At 40.2% G+C, this 23,130-nt stretch overlaps 2 protein-coding genes across 3 annotated transcripts; one reads left to right on the top strand and one right to left on the bottom strand.

Moving 5' to 3' along the window:
* The first annotated feature begins 2,973 nt into the window (after positions 1–2,973).
* wbp2 (WW domain binding protein 2) lies at positions 2,974–11,572 on the top strand. The gene is made up of 8 exons (XM_023273403.3): positions 2,974–3,210; positions 4,297–4,405; positions 4,598–4,733; positions 5,776–5,868; positions 5,963–6,109; positions 6,238–6,360; positions 9,192–9,268; positions 10,210–11,572. The coding sequence occupies exons 1-8, from the start codon at positions 3,152–3,154 to the stop codon at positions 10,255–10,257; spliced, it is 792 nt and encodes a 263-aa protein (XP_023129171.2). The 5' UTR covers positions 2,974–3,151; the 3' UTR covers positions 10,258–11,572.
* trim65 (tripartite motif containing 65) lies at positions 11,530–22,613 on the bottom strand. 2 transcript variants are annotated; one of them, XM_023273402.3, is made up of 8 exons: positions 22,532–22,613; positions 21,618–22,069; positions 21,374–21,469; positions 19,367–19,597; positions 17,220–17,388; positions 16,351–16,440; positions 16,010–16,227; positions 11,530–13,770 (listed from the first exon to the last, which is right to left on the bottom strand). In XM_023273402.3, the coding sequence occupies exons 2-8, from the start codon at positions 22,044–22,046 to the stop codon at positions 13,462–13,464; spliced, it is 1,542 nt and encodes a 513-aa protein (XP_023129170.1). In that variant the 5' UTR covers positions 22,047–22,069; positions 22,532–22,613; the 3' UTR covers positions 11,530–13,461. The 2 variants fall into 2 exon arrangements, with proteins under 2 accessions (XP_023129170.1, XP_054860713.1); XM_055004738.1 differs by having other exon boundaries at positions 22,528–22,598.
* Positions 22,614–23,130: the final 517 nt, after the last annotated feature.

Below are 23,130 nucleotides of genomic sequence, written 5' to 3'. Positions count from 1 at the left end.
CTTCCTGAAGCTATTATGGCCACTACACAATGAGCCACTGTATTTACAGACAAGTCTATCTCTATATCCATGTCTACATGCTGGCTCTCTACATCTATGTCTGTACTGAGCCTATATATATATATATATATATATGTGTGTGTGTGTGTATAAATATAGGCTCAATACAGACATAGCTGTAGAGAGTCAACGTGTAGATAGGATATAAAGATAGACTTGTCTGTAAATACATTAACTCACCCAGGCAATTTCATGTTTTCCACGAAAACTCACACTTCTATTCATGTGCTCACATAATTGCACAAGGGTTTTCTAATCATCAATTAGCCTTTCAACACAATTAGCTAACACAATGTAGCCATTAGAACACAGGAGTTATGGTTGCTGGAAATGGGCCTCTGTACGCCTATGTAGATATTCCTTTAAAAATCAGTTGTTTCCACCTCAAATAGTCATTTACCACATTAACAATGTCTAGACTGGGCTTAACCTCTGTCTCTCATTGATCAGGGATTTCTTGACAGCCTTGTAGGACCTTAAGTCATGATCTAAAAGTTGGCCCTGTACAGTGAGGGTAAAACACTGGACAGCAGTTTGGTTTGATCACTGCTGCTGAAGCTCCTGTGCTGTCATTGGGTGGTTTTCCTGCACATGCGGATCAGGATGCGGTCATTTCCTGCTGAAGAAACCCTTGGACACCCAGATCTTGGTTTGTCTTCCAACCTGTTGGTTTGTCTGCAGATTGTATCCAACTGCAGAAGGACTCCATCTGCACGGCAGCTGTACCTTTCCTGGCTGAGAATCTGTATCTTCAGGTGTGTTTCCTGCATTAGGTTCATTGTTTTAGCCATTTTTGTCTCTGTCTATTAGTGAATCACTGGTACCAAAATGACCCAATACTGTAAATTTCTTAAAATTTCTTATCTATTTTTATGAAACCAATCAATTTTAGGTTTTAAATGGCTTTTTTGAGATTTGTATGTATATATATATATATATATATATATATATATATATATATATATATATATATATATATATATATACAACTTGTAATGCAATGTAATGACTTTTAAAAAATATATATATTCTTAGAGAGTCATGCTTACAAAATTATGAGCCACCTAGATTTCCTCAAATAATTATTTAATAATTTATGTACAAAATGTTAGACACTTGAGAATAAAAATTACCAAACCCTATTCAAACTAATTTTTCTTTTGACCAGCAGCCCACAACACAAATTACCTAACAATTAAGAAAGCCTCAAATATGTGTTTTCAGAAAGCTGGAACCAGTGAATTTACATAAATTAATTTTTAGAATTAGAACTTAGCGCGATAAATCAGTTGTCAAATAGTTGCATACTGAGTTGATCAACTAATTGTTTTGCATTTAGTTTAGTGCATCACCCAAACATGGGAGGTATTCACACAGTAAATGTCACAGGGATGTGTGTAGGCCCAAAGACATGAGCCCTGTTGCACTATTGAACTTACCTTCAGTGTAACAGTACAACATGACAGAATTTACAGAATTTTTAAACCAGCTGTTTGAACTAAAAGTTCTGGGTCGTCCGCTTTACCTTCTTTCTATCATTTGCCCAAATGTTGTCAGTGTGTTTGTGGATCGGAGGCACAAAGAGAGGCCCAGACAGACAAAGACCTCCAGTATTGCTTGCCAACCCACACTATGAATTTGCTGCAATCTTGTTGCACAAGCATGCAGGTACTCCTGCAACCTGACCTCTCTCCTTTCCTTGACTCATTCTGAGAAGCGCCGTCACTTATTGTAAGAGACGTTAAATACTGGCAACGTACAAGGAATCGTACATTTTTAAACAACTCTTGTCATTATCTGGTCTTGTTTGTTTTACAAAGCATTTAAAACCTTTGGACTTTCTGTTTGCGATTGCTCATCTAGAGCAGGACCTCTGCCTGTTAAATGGACAAAATATTCACACTGCTGAGAGGAAGTATCTGCATTTAATTAGAATCTACTGTACTACAGGTATGAATCTAAGTAGGAATGCTTTTACACATATGTGCACTCTATACGTGCATTTCATTTAGGAGTCAGAATAGCCTATTATCTTACATGTATCATGGAGTTGGTATAGTAAAGTTTGCCTCGTGAATTCTTTAAGAAAACATTAACAAAAATTGATAATGCAGAAGTCAGCTAGTGATATTTTTATAACCATATGTAGCTGCATGTAACAATAATACAAAACATAACATATAGAATACTTTTTAATATAAAATACTTTTAAAACTTACTTTAAATGTTTTTAAATTCTTATTTTAATTTATCATATTTGATCTACTTGTCCAATAATGCAATGACTAAATCAATGATATGGCATGATGACAGCAATAAATCAGTAAAATAAATAAATAAATAAAGAAACTTGAATAAAAACAGTTCCTAAGATATTATCATTCAAACATAGCCTCAGATTCCAATGTGTGAAAAAAAATTGATAAAAGTGGATTGCCTGATATTTGTATTTTTAAATTTTTGATTTTTTTTTTTTGCTTGTTGATATATCAGGATAAAATGTAATTAACATCTTTATAAATGTCCAGATTTTATGAAATAAAAATTCCAACTCAGGGATGGCCGAGCACAGATTGATCTAAAAATGTGATGGTTTGAGATGGAATGACCCATGTATTTTTTACAGCATAGTAGAAGTAGAAAGTAGCATAAAATGAACATACTCAAGAAAAACACAACTACATCAAAATAGTATTTAAGTACTGCACTTGAGTAAATTTACTTAGTTTCACCACTGTAGAGCCAGTAGAAACTTCTCTGACTATATAACGTAAATTACACATTGCTGAATATAATTTATTCAGAGTCAAATGACTATTTTGTTTTCAATATGTCTGTTTGTAATAAACATCACAATAATTTTCAACATTAAATAAACATACAGACGTTTGTAGGCTATGTGACGTCACCTCGTGGGCGTTTCCCACGCATGGCGGAAGAGCAGGTGCAGCAGAGCTTCATCACAACAACCGCTATCAGCCGAGGGAGAGACCACAGAGGCTGCTGACAGGCCCGAAGACACGATTTCTGGTAGACGAAGTCACTATTTAGTCGTCTGTTCCGCCGTGAGAGCGTGTGGAGGCCCGAGGACATGACTCTGAACCAGAACCACTCGGAGTCCGGCGGAGTCATCATCAACAACAGTGAGAGGTAACGTTAGCGCTTAGCTAGCGGTGTCCGTTAACAAGTTAGACTCTGTCCTCGCGGGGGAACGGAGCGCCACGCTCATTTAACAGTAATGTGTCTGTGATAATTCATACTTTACACAGCAGCACTGCTAATTCTACATTTCTAACCAGGCTTGTACACACACAGTCGTAAACTAATTCCATTGAATCAGAACTTTAAGCGCCTGCTAGCTTTATCTGACAAAAATAAGGGGAGATGGCTTTCCACGGTCGTTAGAGTTTAATTTTTTTCGACTAGAATATTTTTTTTAACAAATGTAATATCTGTCGTATAAGCCGAATTAAAGGGTGGCTCCTAATGAGAGCATGACGACACCCAACATGCACCTAAACGCTGGCTGACGAGCAGGGCTACATTAATTGTTGTAACGCCATGTTTCTTAATGAACATCGCGTCGTTTTCTCCAGAACCGGGTCGTAGCCCAAATATGGCCTTCAGCCTGTTATATCACCACTGCAGGCTTCACGTCTGCTTACATAAATATTCTAAATGTTACTTTCACTCAAACGTATCGACAATACAACGTCATTTAGACTCATGGTAACAGTAGCATAGCATTCCTTACAGAGCAGTGCTGCTGCATAGCCTACAGCCTTCACCATCTGCACTCTGGCCTGCTATCAAAGCTTTGTTTTGTTTTGTTGCAACCACAGCAAGTCACCACAGTTCAAATGGGTGTACATCACTGACAGATTCTTCTCGAAATGGTAAACCCATTACAGCTAACCTAGTACCTGGAGTAAGCCCTGACACTAGATGGCATGTAAGCCTAATCCTTTTACTGTTTACTGAGAGCAACTGATGAGCCATGTTTGGTAACTGGACAGTTGCACAATATCCCAATGATCTCATTTTTTAAGCTGTTTAGGCAAAGATTATAAAAGTGGGACTTGAGCTATTATTAAGCAAACAAAACCTCTGTAAAAAAAAAAAAAAGTCTAATGTACATTGTAAACATAATGTAATGTCACATTTTTGTTGTTCCTCCTAACAAATGTGTCTTCTGCGATCAAGTAGATGTAACATCGTGTGTCTTTCTGTCCTTAGTGTGTTGATGAACTATGACAACGTGGAGCTGGTTTTCTGTGATGTGGACAGCCTGCCTGAAGCCTTCAGAAAGAGCAAGAAGGGCAGCATCTACCTGACTCCATACAGGGTGGGTACCAGCCTCATGTTGACATAATGCCCCCACAGCCAAGTGCACAACAACCTGCAGCACTCAACTTTTCCACTTATTGACTCTATTAGGTTTAGATTTAAGTCTTTGAGGTTCGTGTGGACAGTTGAAGTTGTTCTTTGAGTTTAAGTGAGTGTTTATACGATGCTAGCTGCTGTTGTTTTCTCCCAGGTGATCTTTCTGGCTAAAGGGCGGGATGCTCTGCAGTCTTTTATGATGCCCTTCTACCTGATGAAGGGCTGTGAGGTCAAACAACCTGTTCTGGGGGCCAATTACATCAAGGGCACTGTCAACGCAGAACCTGGAGGTAGGTATATCTATGCGTTCAAGTATAGTTAGGCATTAAATTTCAATTTATAATGAGGTGTTTTTTTTTTTTTTTTACCAATTGGCTCTTTCTGGCTATTTGTAATTGATAAATCTTAACTATCTCTATGTGTTCTTTTGAAATATATTTTTCACCATAAATGCCATGCCAGAATATATTCATACCCTTTGAAATTCTTGCACATTTTTGAGTAAATACAGCTTCTATACCATTCCAAATGTCTCTGGTAATTTTTGCCATGTTCTAGAAACTGAGAGCAGCTGATGCAGTAGTTCTGTAGTTATTTACTTGTCAATTGCAAGTTATGACTAAAACCAAAGTGCTATCAGGGTTCATCAGTGAAAGATCATTGTGGCTGCTCACAAGACAGAGAAAGGCAATAAAGCCTTATCCGGGTGTTTTCAAGTGCCAGTGGCCACAGTGCAGAACGTCATCAACAAGTAAAAGCAGTCGCAAGCTGTGAAAAATTTCAAAGGGCAAGACGGAGTTAAAATTGACGCTAACAGAGAAAAACATCATACGTCTGTGGAAAAACTTGGCCTTGGGCAGCACTGGACCTTCCAACAACACAGTGATCTGAAACATGGTGCCAGAGTGGTGAAAAAATGGTTAACAGAAAACGGTATGAATTGGGATCTACCCAAATCCAGACCTGAATCCATCCAGAATCTGTGGAGAAACTGAAGACCAGAGAGATGACAGGAAAGCCTTGAACCTCAAAAACCTGGAGATGGACAAAAATCCCAGTGGAGACATGGAGAGAGACTGTTGGCCATTGTAAGAACTGTTTCAGTGAGCTGATGGCAAATAAAGGGTTTGTAATTGGCTACAGAGAATGGCTATGAATAATTTTGGGACTGGCATTGCATTCTCAGTAAGAATAGAGGGAAAAAAGATGGAAATAGTTAACAATCATCATAACATCTCTAACATAATGTCACATGTGTAATTTAGGCTGAATTGGTGCATTAACATGCAGGACTCCGTATCTTTCAGTAACTACATGTCATGTCTGTTACAGGTGGTTGGGAAGGCACTGCTACATTCAAGCTTGTCTTTGCTGCTGGAGGAGCCATAGAGTTTGGCCAGTACATGCTGCAGGTTGCAGCTCAGGGTACAGTAACGGAGCAACACTATCAAAAACATCAAATTTATGTTATTTTACAGACATTTCAAACTGAATTTCCTCCATTGTTTCTTTATATTAGCATCCAGAGGTCAGCCTGTGACTCCTGGCTTCGGTGGATGCCCCTACATGGCTAACGGCGCCTACGCTTACCCTCCTCCCCCTGCCAATGGAATGTACCCTGCAGGACCTCCACCCGGCTACTCCTACCCAAACCCCCCTCCTCCAGGTAGGAGCTGTAGTAAACACCACTGTTATTGTATCATCACTTTAACTTCATGTGGAAACCTCCTTCATGTGTCCTGACATCATTTATAGCTGCCTGTCTCATTTGCAACTCTCTGCTCCTGAAACCAGGTGGCTTCTACCCCAGTCCTCCAGCATTTGATGCCTCTGCTGGCTACATACCTCCACCTCCTTATTCTGCTCCTCTGGGCCAGCAGCCCCCACATGACCCAGACCTCCCCTCCTCAGCAGCAGGTGAGTCTCTGCAGCAGAGAGACTGATTTCAGCTAGCTGATGATAGCCACTAGTCACTCTAGGTGCAACTTAAATATTCTGTATTATGTTTTCAAGTATTTTGGAACTTACTATTTTTTTCCAGACATTTTCCTAACAGATTCTTTCTTTCCAAAGAATTAATACAACTACATACTGCACCTTGCTTTATTTGATCCCAGTTTCCCCTTTCTAACAGCAGATGTTCCAACTTACTATGGCAGAATATGTACAAGTGTAATTAAAAACATTATAGAACGCTTTGCTCCATCAAGAGTTTCAGGCAGCCGTTGCAGTTAACCAGCATGGACAATAGCAGAACCTTGAGTAAACTGAATGCAGCCATAATTAAATAGTAAAATGTTGAAGTAGACCTGTGTTTTCCTACAATAACAGGTCAAATGCCTGCTGTGAAAAAAGTCTATTTCATTAGTTGTTGTGTTTTAATGGTATCATCATGACATTATCTTACAGTGTTTTAATAATTTTGTCCTTCAATTGAACAGCTCCAACCAAACTAGAATAGAAAACTAAGAAAATTAGTCATTGGAGTTCTTTTTCTGCTTTAGACATGTTTTGTCTAATGAAAAGTACAGTCTGTTCTCATGGAAATATCTTAGCTTGGTTGTTGGCTTTTGATCTCTTTGAATATGAAATCAGGGATTTCATATTCGCTGCAAATGTTTAGAACCTCCTGAGGGAGTGACTGGTGGAATCTGCCTTTTTTAAACCTGTGACATCTGCTGTTCTCATAGTTATTGAAGTGTGTGTGTCCTTATGCCAAGATCTAGAGCTTTCTACAGCCTTCAGAAAGAAGGTTGGTGATGCCTAAGAGTCTGGCAGAGGCTGTAAAAAGATCTCTAAATTATTTGAAATTAATCGTTCCACTGTAAAGAAAATCATCTACAAGTGACTTAGATTTCTACCGACAACCAAAATGAAATCTCCAACAAACCCAAAGATTCAAAACAACATCTGCAGCTTTGCAGCTGTTTGTGTCAAAGTGCTGCATCTACAATCCCAAAGATTTTGCACAAATTTGACCTGAAATAAACATGCCAGGAAAAAGCTAGAGCGTAGAGTTAAACTACAGTTTGCCAATGTACAGGCAAAGGGGCAGGGTTTTTGGAATAATGAGCTCTGGGCAGATGAATCAAAGACAGAGCTGTTTGATCACAGAAGCATTAGACTTAAGGAACAGATTTGGTGCTGACCCAAGAACCTTAAACCAGCTGAGCTGCACAATGGTGGAAATGTTTAGAGTTGCTTCAGTTCACTGCCTCAGGCCACGAGCAGTTTGAAATTACTGACTCAACAATGAATTCTGCATCATATCAAAGAAAGCTAAGCACACAACAGATCTTCCAAGGAGCTGCTGAAAAGAGGAAATGGAAGGTTATGGGATGGCAAAGATAAAGCCAAGATTTGAATCACATTGAAATGTTGTGGGGGGATTTGAAGTGGGCAATACATGCAGGGAAACCCTCAAACATCTTGCAGCTGAAACGTTTCAGCAAGCTAGTATCAGAGACTCTGGGACAATTATGCAAAAATACCTACAGGAAGTTATTTCTGTTAATGGGGCCATGCTAGCCTCTGATGCCAAAGGTGTACTTAATTTTCCACAGAAGAAATAATGATTTGAAGAAGTTAATTTTCTTAGTGGTGGTGTTCGTTTATCTGTATCTGTTCCAAAGAGGATCAGTTATTTGCTTGTCCCAGAATGCAAAAGAAGCCAATAATTTATATGGAATGAACTTACGTTTAAACAAGAAAAGCACTCAGAGAGCGTAGTACTCCGCCAAGGCTGCTCAGTCGTATCATTTCCGACGGCTGAAATCTTGAAATAATTCGTGGCAGAAATCACGGCACTATAGAATGTGTCCATTTAATATAGATGTACCTACAAACAAAATGACCTTGCTCTGAGCACAGGCGTGTATTATGCATGTGTGTGTTATGTATGGATACCCAATCACGTGACCTAAATATGTAGCAGGCGGCGGGAATTGATGGGACTCTGAAACACCCCCATAATTTAATCAATTATTCCTTGCATCATTTCAGACGGATAAGTCTGCAGCAATCATGTGACGTAGTGTTCACTTGTTGTCATAGTTACAGTGACGCCGTGCCGCTATCTCGCAATGATACAGAAATCTTTAACAAATCCGTGGATCCAGACTATAACCTGCATCACTGCCAAAATCTAATCACTTGGTCCTTGTGTCATTTCTGAACTTCCCTGAAATTTCATTCAAATCTGTTAGTCCATTTCTGAGTAATGTTGCTGACTGACAGACAGACAAACAGACGCATGCCGATTGTCACATAACTCCGCTGTTCCTTGGCGGAGTAATGACTATTTATCAGTATACGCTCACACTAATTGTGGGGCTTTTTGGGTTGAAAACGTTGGAAAAAAACTGTGAAGTTCACTTAAAGTTAAGATGTTTGGGGGGCTAGTTTTTGTTGTCATCGCGAAACTGATTTCAACCATAGAACAAATCTTCAGCTTTAAAAAAAAAAACAAAAACAAAAAAAAAAAACAAGCTGACAGAAGTTGTGAAATAGCTTCTGTCACTCCTTGCTGTAACAGAATGATGCCTTTGTTTGTATCTGGTACTGCTGCCTCCTCTGCTGTGCTCCTTCACTCTCATGCCTCATTTTGCCTCCATCCCCTCTTCCCTCCTCACTGCACCACCAACCATCGAACCTCCAGTTTGATTAGTCCTGTTTGTCTCATATATCCTAGGGATTAACAGCGAGGCCCATATTTAATTAACGCCCCCGTCTCTCACTTTCTTTTCCAGCGGAGGCCAAAGCAGCCGAGGCAGCAGCAAGTGCCAGCTGTGCTACACTGCCTCCTACACATGTGTACCTGCCACAGGTAAGCTCCCACCATGTCTCTATTGTACAAAGGCTTTTTTTTTTTTTTTTTTTTTTAAAAACAACAAAAAAAACCCAGTTTTGTTAATTGGAGCTTCATTTTCAAGCATTATAGATTTTTTATTTATTCATTTTTATTTATTTATTTATTTATTTTTAGCAAATGGCCAAAAGTAACAGGAAAAGACTCATAACACAGACTCATTGCCTTTGCTGTGTGCAAAAAATTATAGAACTGATTAATTTAGGATGGACTGTAAATAGTGAGAGACTTTTAGAGCAGTTTATTTGCATGATGTGCAAAAACGTCTAAATTTATGCAGGTATGTGAAGTCACTTAGTTAATGGATGGGAAATTGTTCTGCAACCCTTTTGGTAATCAATCGGGTATATCAGTGTTTTTTTTTTTTTTTTTTTTTTTTTTTTTTAATTGGCAGGTTTCAACCTCCTGGACATAAAGATTTTATTCTCTTCCATTTCATATTTGACAATAAATTTAATACGTTTGCGTTTTGGACTTTTGTTCAAATATAAGGGCAATTTGAAGACATCACTTTGGGCTCCCCGAGAGGCTAGTTCCATTATTATCTCACATTTTAATTGTTATTAGAAAAACTAACAAACTAACCAGAACATTAATGATAATGGAAAGAAGCAATTGTTGCAGCTCTCCACTGGATATAAGAGCCATTTCAGTTCGATGAAAGGCAGCATTTATTTGATTTGCCTCTAGATAGATTGCCTTTTTCAGGTTCAGCCAATCACAGCAAGCAATGTCACACATGCTGTGTTGTTGGTGAGGGTGCTGATAGGCTATTGTGCCCGTGTAAGAATTTACACTAATACATCTATATAATGTCTTTCTAAAAAGGTCTTTTGAATGTTCAGAACAGATTACTGTACAGCACTGTTGACTCAAACATGTCTCTTCTCTCTCTGCAGGACAAGCCTCCTCCCTACTCTCCTCCAGAAGACAAGAAGAACCAGTAGACCTGCTTAATCCCGCTTCCTTCCCCTTGTTCTCCTGTATCCTCCATCCTACTGGACCACCTCGTTTCTCATCCATTAACTGGGCATCAGGAGGACAAAGTATTCTTTTTTTTTAACATTATCCCCTCTTCTCGTCTTCCTAGTCCCCTTCCAACTCATCCTCTTTAAGTCTTCTCATTCCACTGCTTTCCTGCCTCAGTCTATATACCCTCTGCATTCCTTGTAACTATTCTTATATTGTAATCAGCTTCATTCTCTTCAGAAGCACCTTTACTTGATGGTAGCAATCTGCGACAGAGAGAAGATTGTTGAGGCCAAAGTGGTCAGGATTTTGGGGCTTTTTGACAAAAACTGTAACCTGACTAACCATTTTAGTATTTCTCGCCTTGCAAGTGTCCCAAGAATCATACGCCACCTTAAGCTTTAGATTCAGCAGCGCCGTGAAGCTCATTTACAATTTTCTATGACTGTGTATTAAACTTGACTCAGTCTAATAATTCCTTTGCTAACCTGTCTGAGAAGAGCTGAATGCAGTCTTTTATTTTTCTATTATTTGTGTGTACAGGCTTTTAATATGTAGACTTTTAAAATGAGATATTTTCTCAAGAACACTAACCTAAAGAATAAATAGCTTTTGTAAGGAGAGCAGATTGCAGGGTGGTCTGGTCTGCTTCATGGACGAGAGGACCACGAAGATTAGAGCAGCGTCGAGTGAATCCCTGATCCTGGATTAGAGCAGAGAGCGAGGGGGGGCCTGCAGGGACGATCAGCCAGGACGGATTATCTTTATAATGTGCAAGAGCAGACCCAATGATGTCACTCACTGTTTGTCATGCTCCTGAATGTTTGAGAAAACACACAGTCAGACTCACCGCCAGCCTGCTGCACCCTCCATTCTCCCAATGTACATTTCTACCAGTAAAGATACAAACAGAACCATCAGAGGAGTTTCTCACCGTTTTTACTTTCTGTGGTTGTGATCTGAACTCTCCAGTTTGAGGTCTGTCTTTCGATCTGATGTGAGCACCTCAGTATCTGAGCCTCTATTCTTCCTTCCTCTGTGGTCATTAATCTATATACTGTATCTGTGGCACATCCGTGGCTGATTCTTTGCACTTTTAGAATGCTATGCATCGGGATCCTGTTTGCTCTGTTATGGCTGTGTGTAAAATAAAAATAAAGCTCTGTATTTATTTCAAACTAATTTATTGAGTAATTAATGTAAAATGGCTCAAGTAAGAAAACAAAGCATGATCTCAACTAATGCATGTGTGCATTGGATAGGATTTTATTAAATGATTCATGTGGAACAGAACTGTCTGTCTTTTTTTCTACAGAGTGCTGCTGTCACACATTGATGGCTATTAAATGTCCACTTTGAACAGATAATAATGAATTAGCATATTTGACATAAATGTATTCCAGAGTCAGCAGGAGGGGTGATGATTTGTTTTTAACGCCATTAGGCCCCAAAAAAAAAAAGACTGAAAATGTGCTTTTCATTTCTCAGTCAGTCAGTAGTCCTCGTATGCACCTTTGTTCAACTTGTGCAAATCCACAGTAGTTTCCCAAAAACTGACGCATGATGTCCTGAGCCTCAAGTACCTCAGCATACCAAAGTTCATGACTATGATTTGTAAGCACTCATGATCTTCAAAAAAATGAAAAAAGGCAGCCAAAAACCTGCTAAGACCATCTGGACAGTACAGCAGATTCCAGCACAACACTCAGCATCACAGGTTTATCCTGACATTTAGTCAGGACCGTTTGTTTGTGCATTCATAAGATCCCAAAATGACAAAATGTTGCTCCATTTTCAGTTCTGGATTCTCAGTAGTTATGAGCAGCATTTTAGCTTCACCCACATCACTTGTAGTGCAACAGGTGGGAGGATTCAACAGGGCCAAGTCATCAACTGGAGCAGTGGCTTGTTCCGTACAAGACACACTGACTCACATCTGGCTGTGGACTGAGTTCTGCACACGCATGAAAGCTGCTAAAATCTGGAAAGCATTGAGATGTTTGGGCATACTTGAGCATCATTTTTAGCTTTTAATTCGCCTGCATAATTGAACTTGAAACGTTCATTTCTAAAATTCAAGCATGGCCAGGAGGATAGCCAAATGTGGCTTTTCATAGCATTGAAAAAAAAATATCCCTTTTGTCTTTGCCGCTTTGACTTTCTACTTGTGGGCCGTGTGGCGTTTCATGTGTTTCCATGTGGAAATCAGAGGAACCACACTGAGTAAACAAAGGGAGGGAGGGATCATAAGCTCTGGCAGAAATCGTAAAAGAACATAAGACGTCTTAGAAAGCTCAACAGATTGATGCCACTTATTTTGTATGATAAACATGAAGCTATCACATGTGGCTGCTTTGAAAAAGACTTTCTAAACTACTATCCAGCTTCTTGTGAGGATATTTATTTCGAGTAAACTGGGGTCTGGCACAGTCCAATCTGGCAAACGTACTCATGTTTGCAGTGTACTGTCAGCCTGCTGTGGCTGTGTGTTAGACCCCATGTGCCACTCCAAAATCTGTCTAAAATGCTTAAACAACGCAGGAGCAGTCGGTAGGAGTAACTTATTTTTCACTGATTGAATGGCACAAGTGTCATTATGTAAGTCCGGAGAAAATAACTCTTTGTTTTTTGTTTGTGAGCGGTCACTCAGATATTAGCAATACTTCGCCCAGCATGTGTGTAGATCTTGATGAGTCAGTGTTTTTCATGATGAGTCATGTGCCTGTCAGCTCAACCACCTGTAGTAAGTGCCTATTGTCTCGCAACGCAAAAAACTATTTCGTGTAAAGTACAATGATCTGACATGACTAGGTGAGATTGTAGTGAAAATTGACTTTTCGCTAAAATGAATTTCTACATACTTTAAAAGAGAAAACAAACCAGAATGAAGCAGTGTGAACTAGAACTGTAAGGCCCTTTAGGAGCAGTAACCGTCTCCTTAGCTGTGTTGTCAGTAAGAATATGACGCCAAGGGACAGGTTTTGGAGGAAGGAGAAGCCGATCGCAGTCAGTTCTTCTGCTTAAAACAACATAAGAAAGGCAGTTGTAAAAGAGGAAATAAAAGACTTTAAAAAGCCGCTAAATGGTTAGGAAGGGGTCCTCTATGTTGAGTCAGCTTGTGCCCACGGTCTGTAGTGCCTCCTATAACTCGGCTCCTTTCTTCACCTCCTCTGTGAGTCGCCTCATGTGGAGCACAGGGTGATGCTGACCCCCTCTCCTATCCAGCAGGCAGGAAACAGCTCCTGGGTGAAGGCACAGTGGAAGGCGTGGAGCCTGGTCTGCCCATCTCCGTAGTAGGTGAGCGTCCCGGCCTCGTAGTCCAGCAGCATGCCGATGCGGCTGTGCTGCGAGTGGCCGGTCAGAGTCTCCCTGCGGCCGTTGTGCCAGGCGCTGAGCTGATGTTCATCCAGCTGCAGGCTCCAGGACAGTTCGTTCATACCCACCATGCACCTCTTGCCCTTCTCCTTCCTGGGGATGGTCTCATAGGTTACCTGATAAGAGGAAGGGCAGAGGAAACAACAGCTCTGAGTTGCTTCTCTTAGGATCATGAACGCCTGTACAAAAATTCAGTGGTTGGCACATTTCAATCTGGACAAAGTGTTGGAGCGAGTGAGCAACAGACCGACACGACCATCTGTGCAGGCACAGCTACAATTTGGTTGGAGTGATTAATGTGAACAACACAATTTTGTAAAAGGGTACCGTGATGAATGGCAGCTTTAGTGTACAATTCTACAAGGATTACATTTTGGTCAAAGGATGGTGACGTCATTTTGTCAACACGGTGCCCGCGGGCGCCTGGTTGCCCGCAGAGACCATGTGAGTTGCCCGCAACATGTTCTAAAAATAACACTAGTCACCATGAAATTCCTTATAAAAAAATATAGTTGCTGTTCTTTTTAAATCAAAAATACTTACATTAATGCAGATTTTAAATTACAATATTTATTATAATTTAAAAAAAAAAAAAAAAATCTTCGGTGTAAATGAATTTTGACCTTGTCCGAGTCAAAGTTCACTGCGCATGTCAAACCACCGCGTCACTCTGCTGTAGCGTCCGGGCGCAGACACGGTGGGAAGCTAGACTTGGTTTTTACCCCCAAAACATGACAGAGAAGGGAAAGAGAAAACACTATTTTCACGATGACTGGGAGGAAGAGTTCTTTTTCACGGCAGTGAAAGATAAATGTATGTGTCGTATTTGCGGGGCGACTATTGCGTCGGCAAAGCGGTACAATGTGGAAGCTTCCATGCTAACTAGCCACCTGCTAGCGCACATAGACTGTATGCACACTACGGACAGGAAAAGCCTGCGGACAGCTTTGACATCTACTACGCAACGAAAAGTTTCTTCATGGAGAAAATGTACCATTAGAAAAGCTTGTTTCATTGACGACTGACGGGGCTCCTCCATGACGGGTCGCCATGCAGGCTTCATTGTACGATGCAGAGGTGATCCAGACTTCCCAACATTCCTACATTACCACTGCAGCATTCACCAGCAGGACATATGTATGTACAAAAGTGGCCGGATTTGATCATGTGATGACTCGTGTCGTGAAGATCATAAATGGCTCCAAAGCCAAACAACCAGGACATTGAAGGTGCTGCTGGAGGAGCTTACAGCTGAACATGGCGACCTGTTACTACACACAGAAACCCCATGGATCAGCAGGGGACCAGTTTTGCAGCGTTTTTTGTCACTGTTGGCCGAAATCAAAGAGTTCATGCAATCCAAAGGGGAAGACACCTTGCTGCTTGAGGACACTGAGTGGATTCTTGACCTTGCATTTTTAACGGACATCACTGGGAAACTGAACCATCTGAACTGTGAGCTGCAAGGTAAAGGTAAGACATGATAAGCTCTGCAATGCCAGGCTTCCCACTAACACACATTTACAGACAAAGAAAGAGGTAACATGTTGTCATTCAAAACACCGTGCCATTACACAAAAATGTGAAAAATAATTAGCTGAAAACATGTAATGATTTGTTGTTATGATCTGTTAAAAATGTTGCAGTGCTGGTGAAAAAATGCTGGTGATTAGTACTAATGTGATAGGATTCATTTCAAAATGTGAAAGAGTTGATTTTTTTTCTTACATAACTGATAATTTGTACAAACATGGGACAGAGTTCATGAATTGTTGCAAAATGTTACAAAGGTAGTGGTTTGCACAAATGAAGCATGATTTGATGACAGTTAATGATTTCCTAAAAATGTTAGAAGTGACAATTTGCACAGAAATGTAACTGGTGTGATTTTGAACAAAATGCTGCAAATATGCCGATTCATACAAAACTGCCAAGAAAGATCTTTACCAAAGTTTCAGAGCTGGGATACCTCTGACTTTTAAATACTGGAACAGATTCCCATATATATGTGTGTGTGTGTGTGTGTGTGTGTGTGTGTGTGTTTCCTACCGTCATTGTTGTGGAAATCGTTGTTAATAATTATTGGAGGAATAATTAACATAAATGTGATCAGACAGTCTTTTTACATATTATTTTCATTATTATTATTGTTTAAAGATGATGGCGCAAGTTTGCTATTGAGGAAGTTTGTATCAAACAAAGTGCCCTTCGTACTACTCAGTACTCTTGAAGTAGCTCTCAGATTCAAAAAGGTTGGTGACCCCTGGTCTAGACACTTAAATTGGCTTTTTGCGAATGTCAGAGCTTTAATGAGCCACCTCATTTCCAGAGTACGATCACAACATGCTGTCTTACCCCGAGGTAGGCCCAGGGCTTGGATACCTCCAGCTCCCAGTAGTGCTGTCCGTGTGTGAAGCCCTGAAAGCAGAGCACCTGCCAGGTGTGATCGAAGCGGGCTTCATGGGCGGGGACGGGGCGTGGCCCTGAGGTCAGATGCTCCGCCCTCCTATTCTCCAGCGACAGAAACAGGTGTCCATTGGCCGTGCGAGGGTCAAAGGTCAGGGAGCATCGGTCTGCAAGGAGGCAGGAAGGAATCAGACAAACCAAAGCAGGAACAGGGAAATGTCGAATTAAATATTTAACAAAATAGAGGAACATTACAGGCCCTAATTAATAAAATGTCTTGCAAGACTTACAAGCACTGAGGCCCTCCTTCCCACCAGGGTGACACGGAGCAGCTGGACTGGGAACCACAGCCAGTATTGGCCTCTTATCCTGAGGAGAACCTGGAGACCAGTAACAAGCATGAGAACACGGAGCAAACACTAAGGGATAAACTGCTGCCAAATGAAGCTAGCTGGCTACAGAAGGATCACTCCTGAGGGCCTGTTACTTGGCGGAGTTATGTGATGATTGACGCTGGTTGGTCTGTCTGTCTGTCTGTCTGTTAGCAACATTACCCAAAAATTGATTAACGGATTTAAATGAAATTGTCAGGGAAGGTCAGAAATGACAGAAGGACCAATTGATTAGACTTTGGCAGTGATGCGGTTTATAGTCTGGATCCATGGATTTGTTAAAGATTTCTGTATCATTGCAAGATAGCAGCACAGCGTTACTGTAACTATGACAACAAGTGAACACTACGCCAGCTGCCTACTGATGATCACATGATTGCGATTCTACTACAAATCGACCGGTGCGGACTTAGTGGGACTTACCCATCAGAAATGATACAAGGAACAATTAATTAAATTGTGGGGGCGTTTCTGAGTCCCATCAATTTCCACCGCCTGCTCCATATTTAGGTCACGCAATTCGGTATCCATACATAACGTACACATGCATAACACACACCTCTGCTCAGCAAAAGGTCATTTTGTTTGTGGGTACATCTATATTAAATGACCACATTCTTTGTTGTTGAGATTTCTGATCATCAATAATTAATAAACAAGTGCTGCTTTAAAAAAAAAAAAAAACATTCTGCATTTCTGACAATGCCACATGGGGAAATGAACAGCCTTGGTGGAGTACTGCGCTCTCTGACTGCTTTTCTAGTTACCATCTTTGTCCTGACCAACAGCGGTGGTCACAGCTTTCTCCAGGTCCTCAGACACCAGTTTGGAGACTCTGGACAAGACATCTGTGACACCATTTAATCGATCCTGCAGGTTTGGTGTTACCTCTGTGGGAATATCCTTGAAACGTGGGATTTCTACATGTAGTGATTCCTGTGAAGACAAATACAGTTCAGCGAAGGCATTTACACAATATGAGGAAAATCTGCAATGTGCACCAACAATGTTCAGTATTACATTGACGGGATGTGTTGTGTTAAGTGCATGAAGTTTGACAGTTTGATTGCTTGTGCACCTGAGCTGGTGAGTGTAGGATGCGCGGTGATATATCTTTCTGCCTGTGTCTCCTTTTAAATAATTACATGTTTTGCTCTTCAGCCAAAAGTTTAGTTAAACAGCATTTTCTCTAAAAGCTTCCAGCCTCTGTTAGCACAAATGACAGTTGGGACATGTACCCAAATTAAAATTATATCAGGACAGATGTCTAGCAGCGTCTCGTGTGCCACAGGGCTTTTGATTATTGGCTTCCAAGCTTCATTACAGTGCAACACAATTCTCTAATTCTCTCTTATCATTCATGTTTGCTCTACCTGACTAAAAAAATGCATCTACTCACTTGTCCATTATCCACATGATTATTTTAACTGAGCCTTGAAACTGACATTGTAATTTGTATTTTTTTATTTTACTATTTTAACATCCTGAACACTACGATCTATCGGCAGGTTTAGGTAGTTAAAAATAAAATAATTCAGAAAGATTAGTCAGATTTTCAAGTTTCTGACTGCACTTGAGGTAAACATGTGACAAGGAAAACAAACCAAATCTAAGTTTAAAATAGCAAAATTTCAGCAAAATCCTTTTATTCTATATGTCCCACTTACCAGATTAATACTAAGACAACTACTAACCAGATTTTGTAAAAAACTAAAAATTACTACACTCCTTGGGGCAAATGTGAAGCCACTGGTCACTCAACTGCAACCAACAGTCACATAATAAAAATTCAGGAAACTTTTAGCTACAACTGCAGGCTGTGTTGAGACAGAGCAGAAAGGAGACACATATGGAAAGATATTCTAGTATGTAGAGTCACCATTTGTCCAGTATTAGTAACACCTTCAGTATACACTTCCATTTTTTTTCAATTTTTGTTAAATAAATCATCAAAGAAATTCTACTTAATTTTGTTCTTACATTTTATCATTTATGGCAATATAAGTTTGTTACAATGCAGAAAAGACTTTCCAGGTTTTCTCTATCTCTAGTCATTACTGTGTTGTATCCATACAGGTGCAGGACTTTATATTGCAGTAAAAAAAAAATGAGCCCACAGTGAGTAAAAATGTGACAAGATGAAAAAAATGCTTGGAATTCAGAGGGGTAAATTGTCACAGCACTGATGAGACATACTCTTGGCATTCTTGCATTTGATTTACAGGAAAGACATGGCACCAGGGCCATTTAAATAATTTCTATTTAACCCCTTGACGCCTGAATTTATTTACAATTAAATTTAAAAAAAAACTTTCGCGTGTTTTTGCTTTCCAGCTGATGGTAAAATAAGTGGAGATTGTTAATTTATCTATTACACATAGAACAGATATATCATAATAATAACAGATATATAATAATTAGGTCCCACTCCAATCAGTCCTATGAGAAACCAGTGCTTGCAAAAGGTTCCGAGGTACGTACTGAATATGCACAAACTAGCATTGAGGGAATGGATACGCTATCTTGGCTGCAGTCTGAATGAAAGTGGTATGTTGCGAATTTGCGACAATAGGCGTCAAGGGGTTAAGTGGTGATTATTTAAGTGGACCTTCTGCATTGTCATGTGTTTCAAAGTTGAGGCAAGAAAAGTCTGATCAGTTTCTAATGGGACAGAAGTTACACAATGTTTAGTGTCACATAGCAGCAAGCAGTGTGATTTTCTTTAATTAAACCTACAGAAGTGTTAATTAAGTGCTTCTGCTGCCACCTAGTAGTAGAATGCTCCTGTAACCTGTACCTCGGCTCTTTGGGTGTGATCACTTCAAAGCTCAGAGTCTGGCTCTCCCTTCAGGAATGTGTAAACTCCAAACAAAGAAAGCTAAGCTACTGAAAGAATGAAGACAGAGGTTCTTACCCTGATGAGCTCTGTATCCGAGAGGCTGTGTAGAGCTGCTATTTGGCCCTGGCTCTCTCTGAGTATCTGGGATCGCTCTTCAAGTTCAGCTAGCCGTGCCTCGGCCTCTGTGATGGCAGCCTCCTGCTGCGCCTTAATGAAGAGCTCTGTCACCTCCTGCTTGTCAGCCAGGATTTTCATCAGGGCGGAGAATTTGACACTGACCCACGTTGAAGTCTGCTGAAGAGTCACCTGTTGATGGAAAATAACTCAATTAGGATTTAAGATCCCAAAAAATTTAACGACAAAAAATGGTCTTAGGTTACAAACATAAACACCACACACTACCGTTCAAAAAGTTTGGGGTCACTTATAAATGTCCTTATTGTTGAAAGAAAAGCATTTTTTTCAACAAAGATAAGATTAAATTAGTCAGAAATATGGTCTAGACATTGTTAATGTGGTAAATGACTATTGTAGCTGGAAATGATTGATTTTTAATGGAATATCTCCATAGAGGTACAGAGGAACATTTCCAGCAACCATCACTCCTGTGTTCTAATGCTACATTGTGTTAGCTAATGGTGTTGAAAGACTCACTGATGATTAAGAAAACTCTTGTGCAATTATGTTAACACATGGATAAAAGTGTGAGTTTTTATGGAAAATATGAAACTGTCTGGGTGACCTCAAACTTTTGAATGGTAGTGTACATTCATAAAAACTCACACAAAAGTTACATTTGAAGTAACAGTTCGGATATGCAAAGAAGGTCTATTTGGTCTAATAAAGCTGACTGATGGGAACAGCTGAACAGGAGCGATGAAAGCAGTCTGAAGAGCCCTTACTAATGAAGTCTGGTCACTGATCCTCACATTAAACACAAAAACATACACGGGGCTATCGTGGACAGTGACTTTGCAGCTTTTCCAAGTTACAACAGTCAGGTACAGTTAGGTCTGAAGCACCATGCCAATGTAATAATTCTGTTGTAATGTCAAGAACAGTGGTTGGACATAGCACAGGATTTCTAGACAATTTATAGCTTCCTCCTGTATTTGGGTGCTGTTGATGGAAAACATGTACGCACAAATAAAAACAGGGCTGCACAGTGGCTTGGTGGTTAGCACTGTCACTTTGCAGCTAGAAGATGCCTGGTTTGCGTCCCGGCTTTCCCAGGATCTTTCTGCATGGAGTTTGCATGTTCTCTCCCAGTGTACGTGTGTGTTTTGTGTATGTGCGGGTCCTCCCACAGTCCAAAAACATGCTGAGGTTAATTGGTAACTCTAAATTGTCCATAGGTGTGAAAACGAGTGTGATTGTTTGTCTCTATATGTAAGCCTGAGACAGACTGGTGATCTGTCCAGGGTGCCTTCACCCTAAGTCAGCTGGGATAGACTCCAGCCCCCTACGACCCTAATGAGGATTAAGTGGTGTATAGATGATGGACGGCTGGATGGAAAAATCAAAACACCTCCAAAGTCCAGCAGGGCCTACTTCAGCTACAGTTCTATAAATGGTGAATTACAAAGGTGCAGAAGATGGAGAATCTCCTCGCAGTCTCTCCTCTAAACAAACATTTCTTCTAAGCTCCATTTGTTTTCCTAATACGCATGCAGTCTCTGTGTTTGGAGTGTGTACAGTCAGCGGTCACAAATTACGGGCTGCATGTGGACATCTACAGAGGGGTCTGGGTGGACCCTTATCTTTGAAGATGACAAAATGTATGTACCATTGCAGATACAGGAACACAAAAAACACAAATTGGCCTTTACCCAATCAAAATGTATCAAGTCTAATTGTGAGCTGCAGGTTTGTCAGTCTTGTGGGGTTGTGCAGGGGGAACAGTCCTATAATTACCAGCTTTTCATTATTCCTTGCAGTGTAGCTGTTCGCAACAACTAGAAGCACTTTAGATTCTAAGCCAGTTTTGTGAGTCCATAAATATCCCTTAAATAATGTTTCTGAAAAGACTGTTTCTTTGAATTCTTTCAAGTACTTTCACATAGGCTTAAACTGAGTGTTTACCTTAGCTTGATTGATATTCTCGGCCAAGTCATTCATGCTTTTCTGTGTTTCCTCAATGAGTTTCCCCACCTCCTTGCTCTTCCTTTCCAGCAGCAGCTGTAAAGGAAACACATCACAGTGAGTAAGGAGGCTTTAGAAAGTCACATTCATATATGATTTGATGCTGGATCAAAGTGGACAGCGCTTCAACTGGAGTGATAATCCATTATCAGCCCAGTTAAGTGGTGGCAACGTGTTAACGTACCTCTTGATTTTCCCTTTCTGCTTCCAGCAAGACCTTCTCATGGTTCATACACTCTGAGATACCACATTCGCAGCACACAGACATTTTGTCCTGCCGGCAGTAATAAACCAGAGGCTTTTTATGTCGATCACACAGCAGCATGGCTCGGGCCCCTTCACTTCCCCTGATGAGTGACTCTCTGCAGGAGGGGCCGGTGCTGTTTGCAGCCTCAGTCAGGACCGACAGAGACACGTTTCGCTTGAGGATGGGTCTGGTGGGAAACTCTTCGTTGCAGATGGGGCACTGAGGGCCGATGTCAGACTTGCTCTTGGTGTCCCAGTGAATGGTGATGCAGTTTTTACAGAAGGTGTGGCCGCAGGGGATGGTGACAGGGATGCGGAAACGTTCCAGGCATATGATGCAGGTTAGGTTTGAATTCTGAGACTCCATCTCTGAGGAAAGGGCAGACACTTCTGTGAAAGAAAAAGAGAGAGAAAAAAAGCACAGGATATTGGTTATAATGTGACAGCCATCAAGGTGACAGCTTTATAGAATGATTATAGACATAACTGTAAGCACTTAATAAAGATAATGTTTCTGGGAAGGCCAATTACCTAAAATTGTCCTACTTTTTTTTTTTTTTTTTTACAGTGCCAGTTATCAGACCGAGAGACAGAAAATCCACATTCAAGCAGAGAACAAAGCTCAGTCCAAATGGTAACGTTAGCTACCACACATTAACTCAGTCAAGTGGAAGGAGAGGCTAACGTTAGCTAGCGTTAGCATACACTGAAATCATGTCACGTTAGCTTGGATTCCTGGGAACAAATACTGGTCAAAATATTAAAACAGAGCAACGATTTAACCTCAGATTAAAGCTCGTGTACACGCTCACCACCTACATATAACACAACAATGACAGTGTTATTACCTACCACTGGGACAGATACATTCGTGCACAGCATCTGACTGAAAACACAAAACCGTCAGTGAAGCTTCCCCTGATGACGACAAACGCAAAAATGATGCGTTCACGTACCACGGAGAAGTTGAGAAACACAATCGAGAAAACGTGACGGGACCACGTATAGGATATGCACTATAAAATAACTCGCATAAATAGAATGAAAAAATACAAAAAAAATCAACAACAAAAAAACACGACAGAATGCTGTAGCATGTAAAAACTGTGAAAATAATGGGAAATACAAAACAATATTTTTGCTGAATTGAAATAGTGAAACTAAATTTACATTCGGATATTGTACAAGAACAAAACACTATCTGTATTTTTTGAATGTGGACATTATATAATATAAATTGTATATATATATATTAATACTGATAGTTGCCATTTAAATTAACACTATTTTTTATATGATTTTACTTTATATCATCTGTATTTAATCTGTACTTTATTTTTTATTTTTTTGCTGATTTAAATACAGTGAAACTGTATAACTTTACAGTCAAATACTGTAAAAGAATGAATTGCTGTTTGTAAAAATCCAGATTTCTGTACATTACATTGCTA

The sequence above is a fragment of the Amphiprion ocellaris genome, chromosome 18, assembly GCF_022539595.1.
Source record: "Amphiprion ocellaris isolate individual 3 ecotype Okinawa chromosome 18, ASM2253959v1, whole genome shotgun sequence".
Lineage (NCBI taxonomy): Eukaryota > Metazoa > Chordata > Actinopteri > Pomacentridae > Amphiprion > Amphiprion ocellaris.
This window is presented reverse-complemented; position numbering and strand designations above follow the sequence as displayed.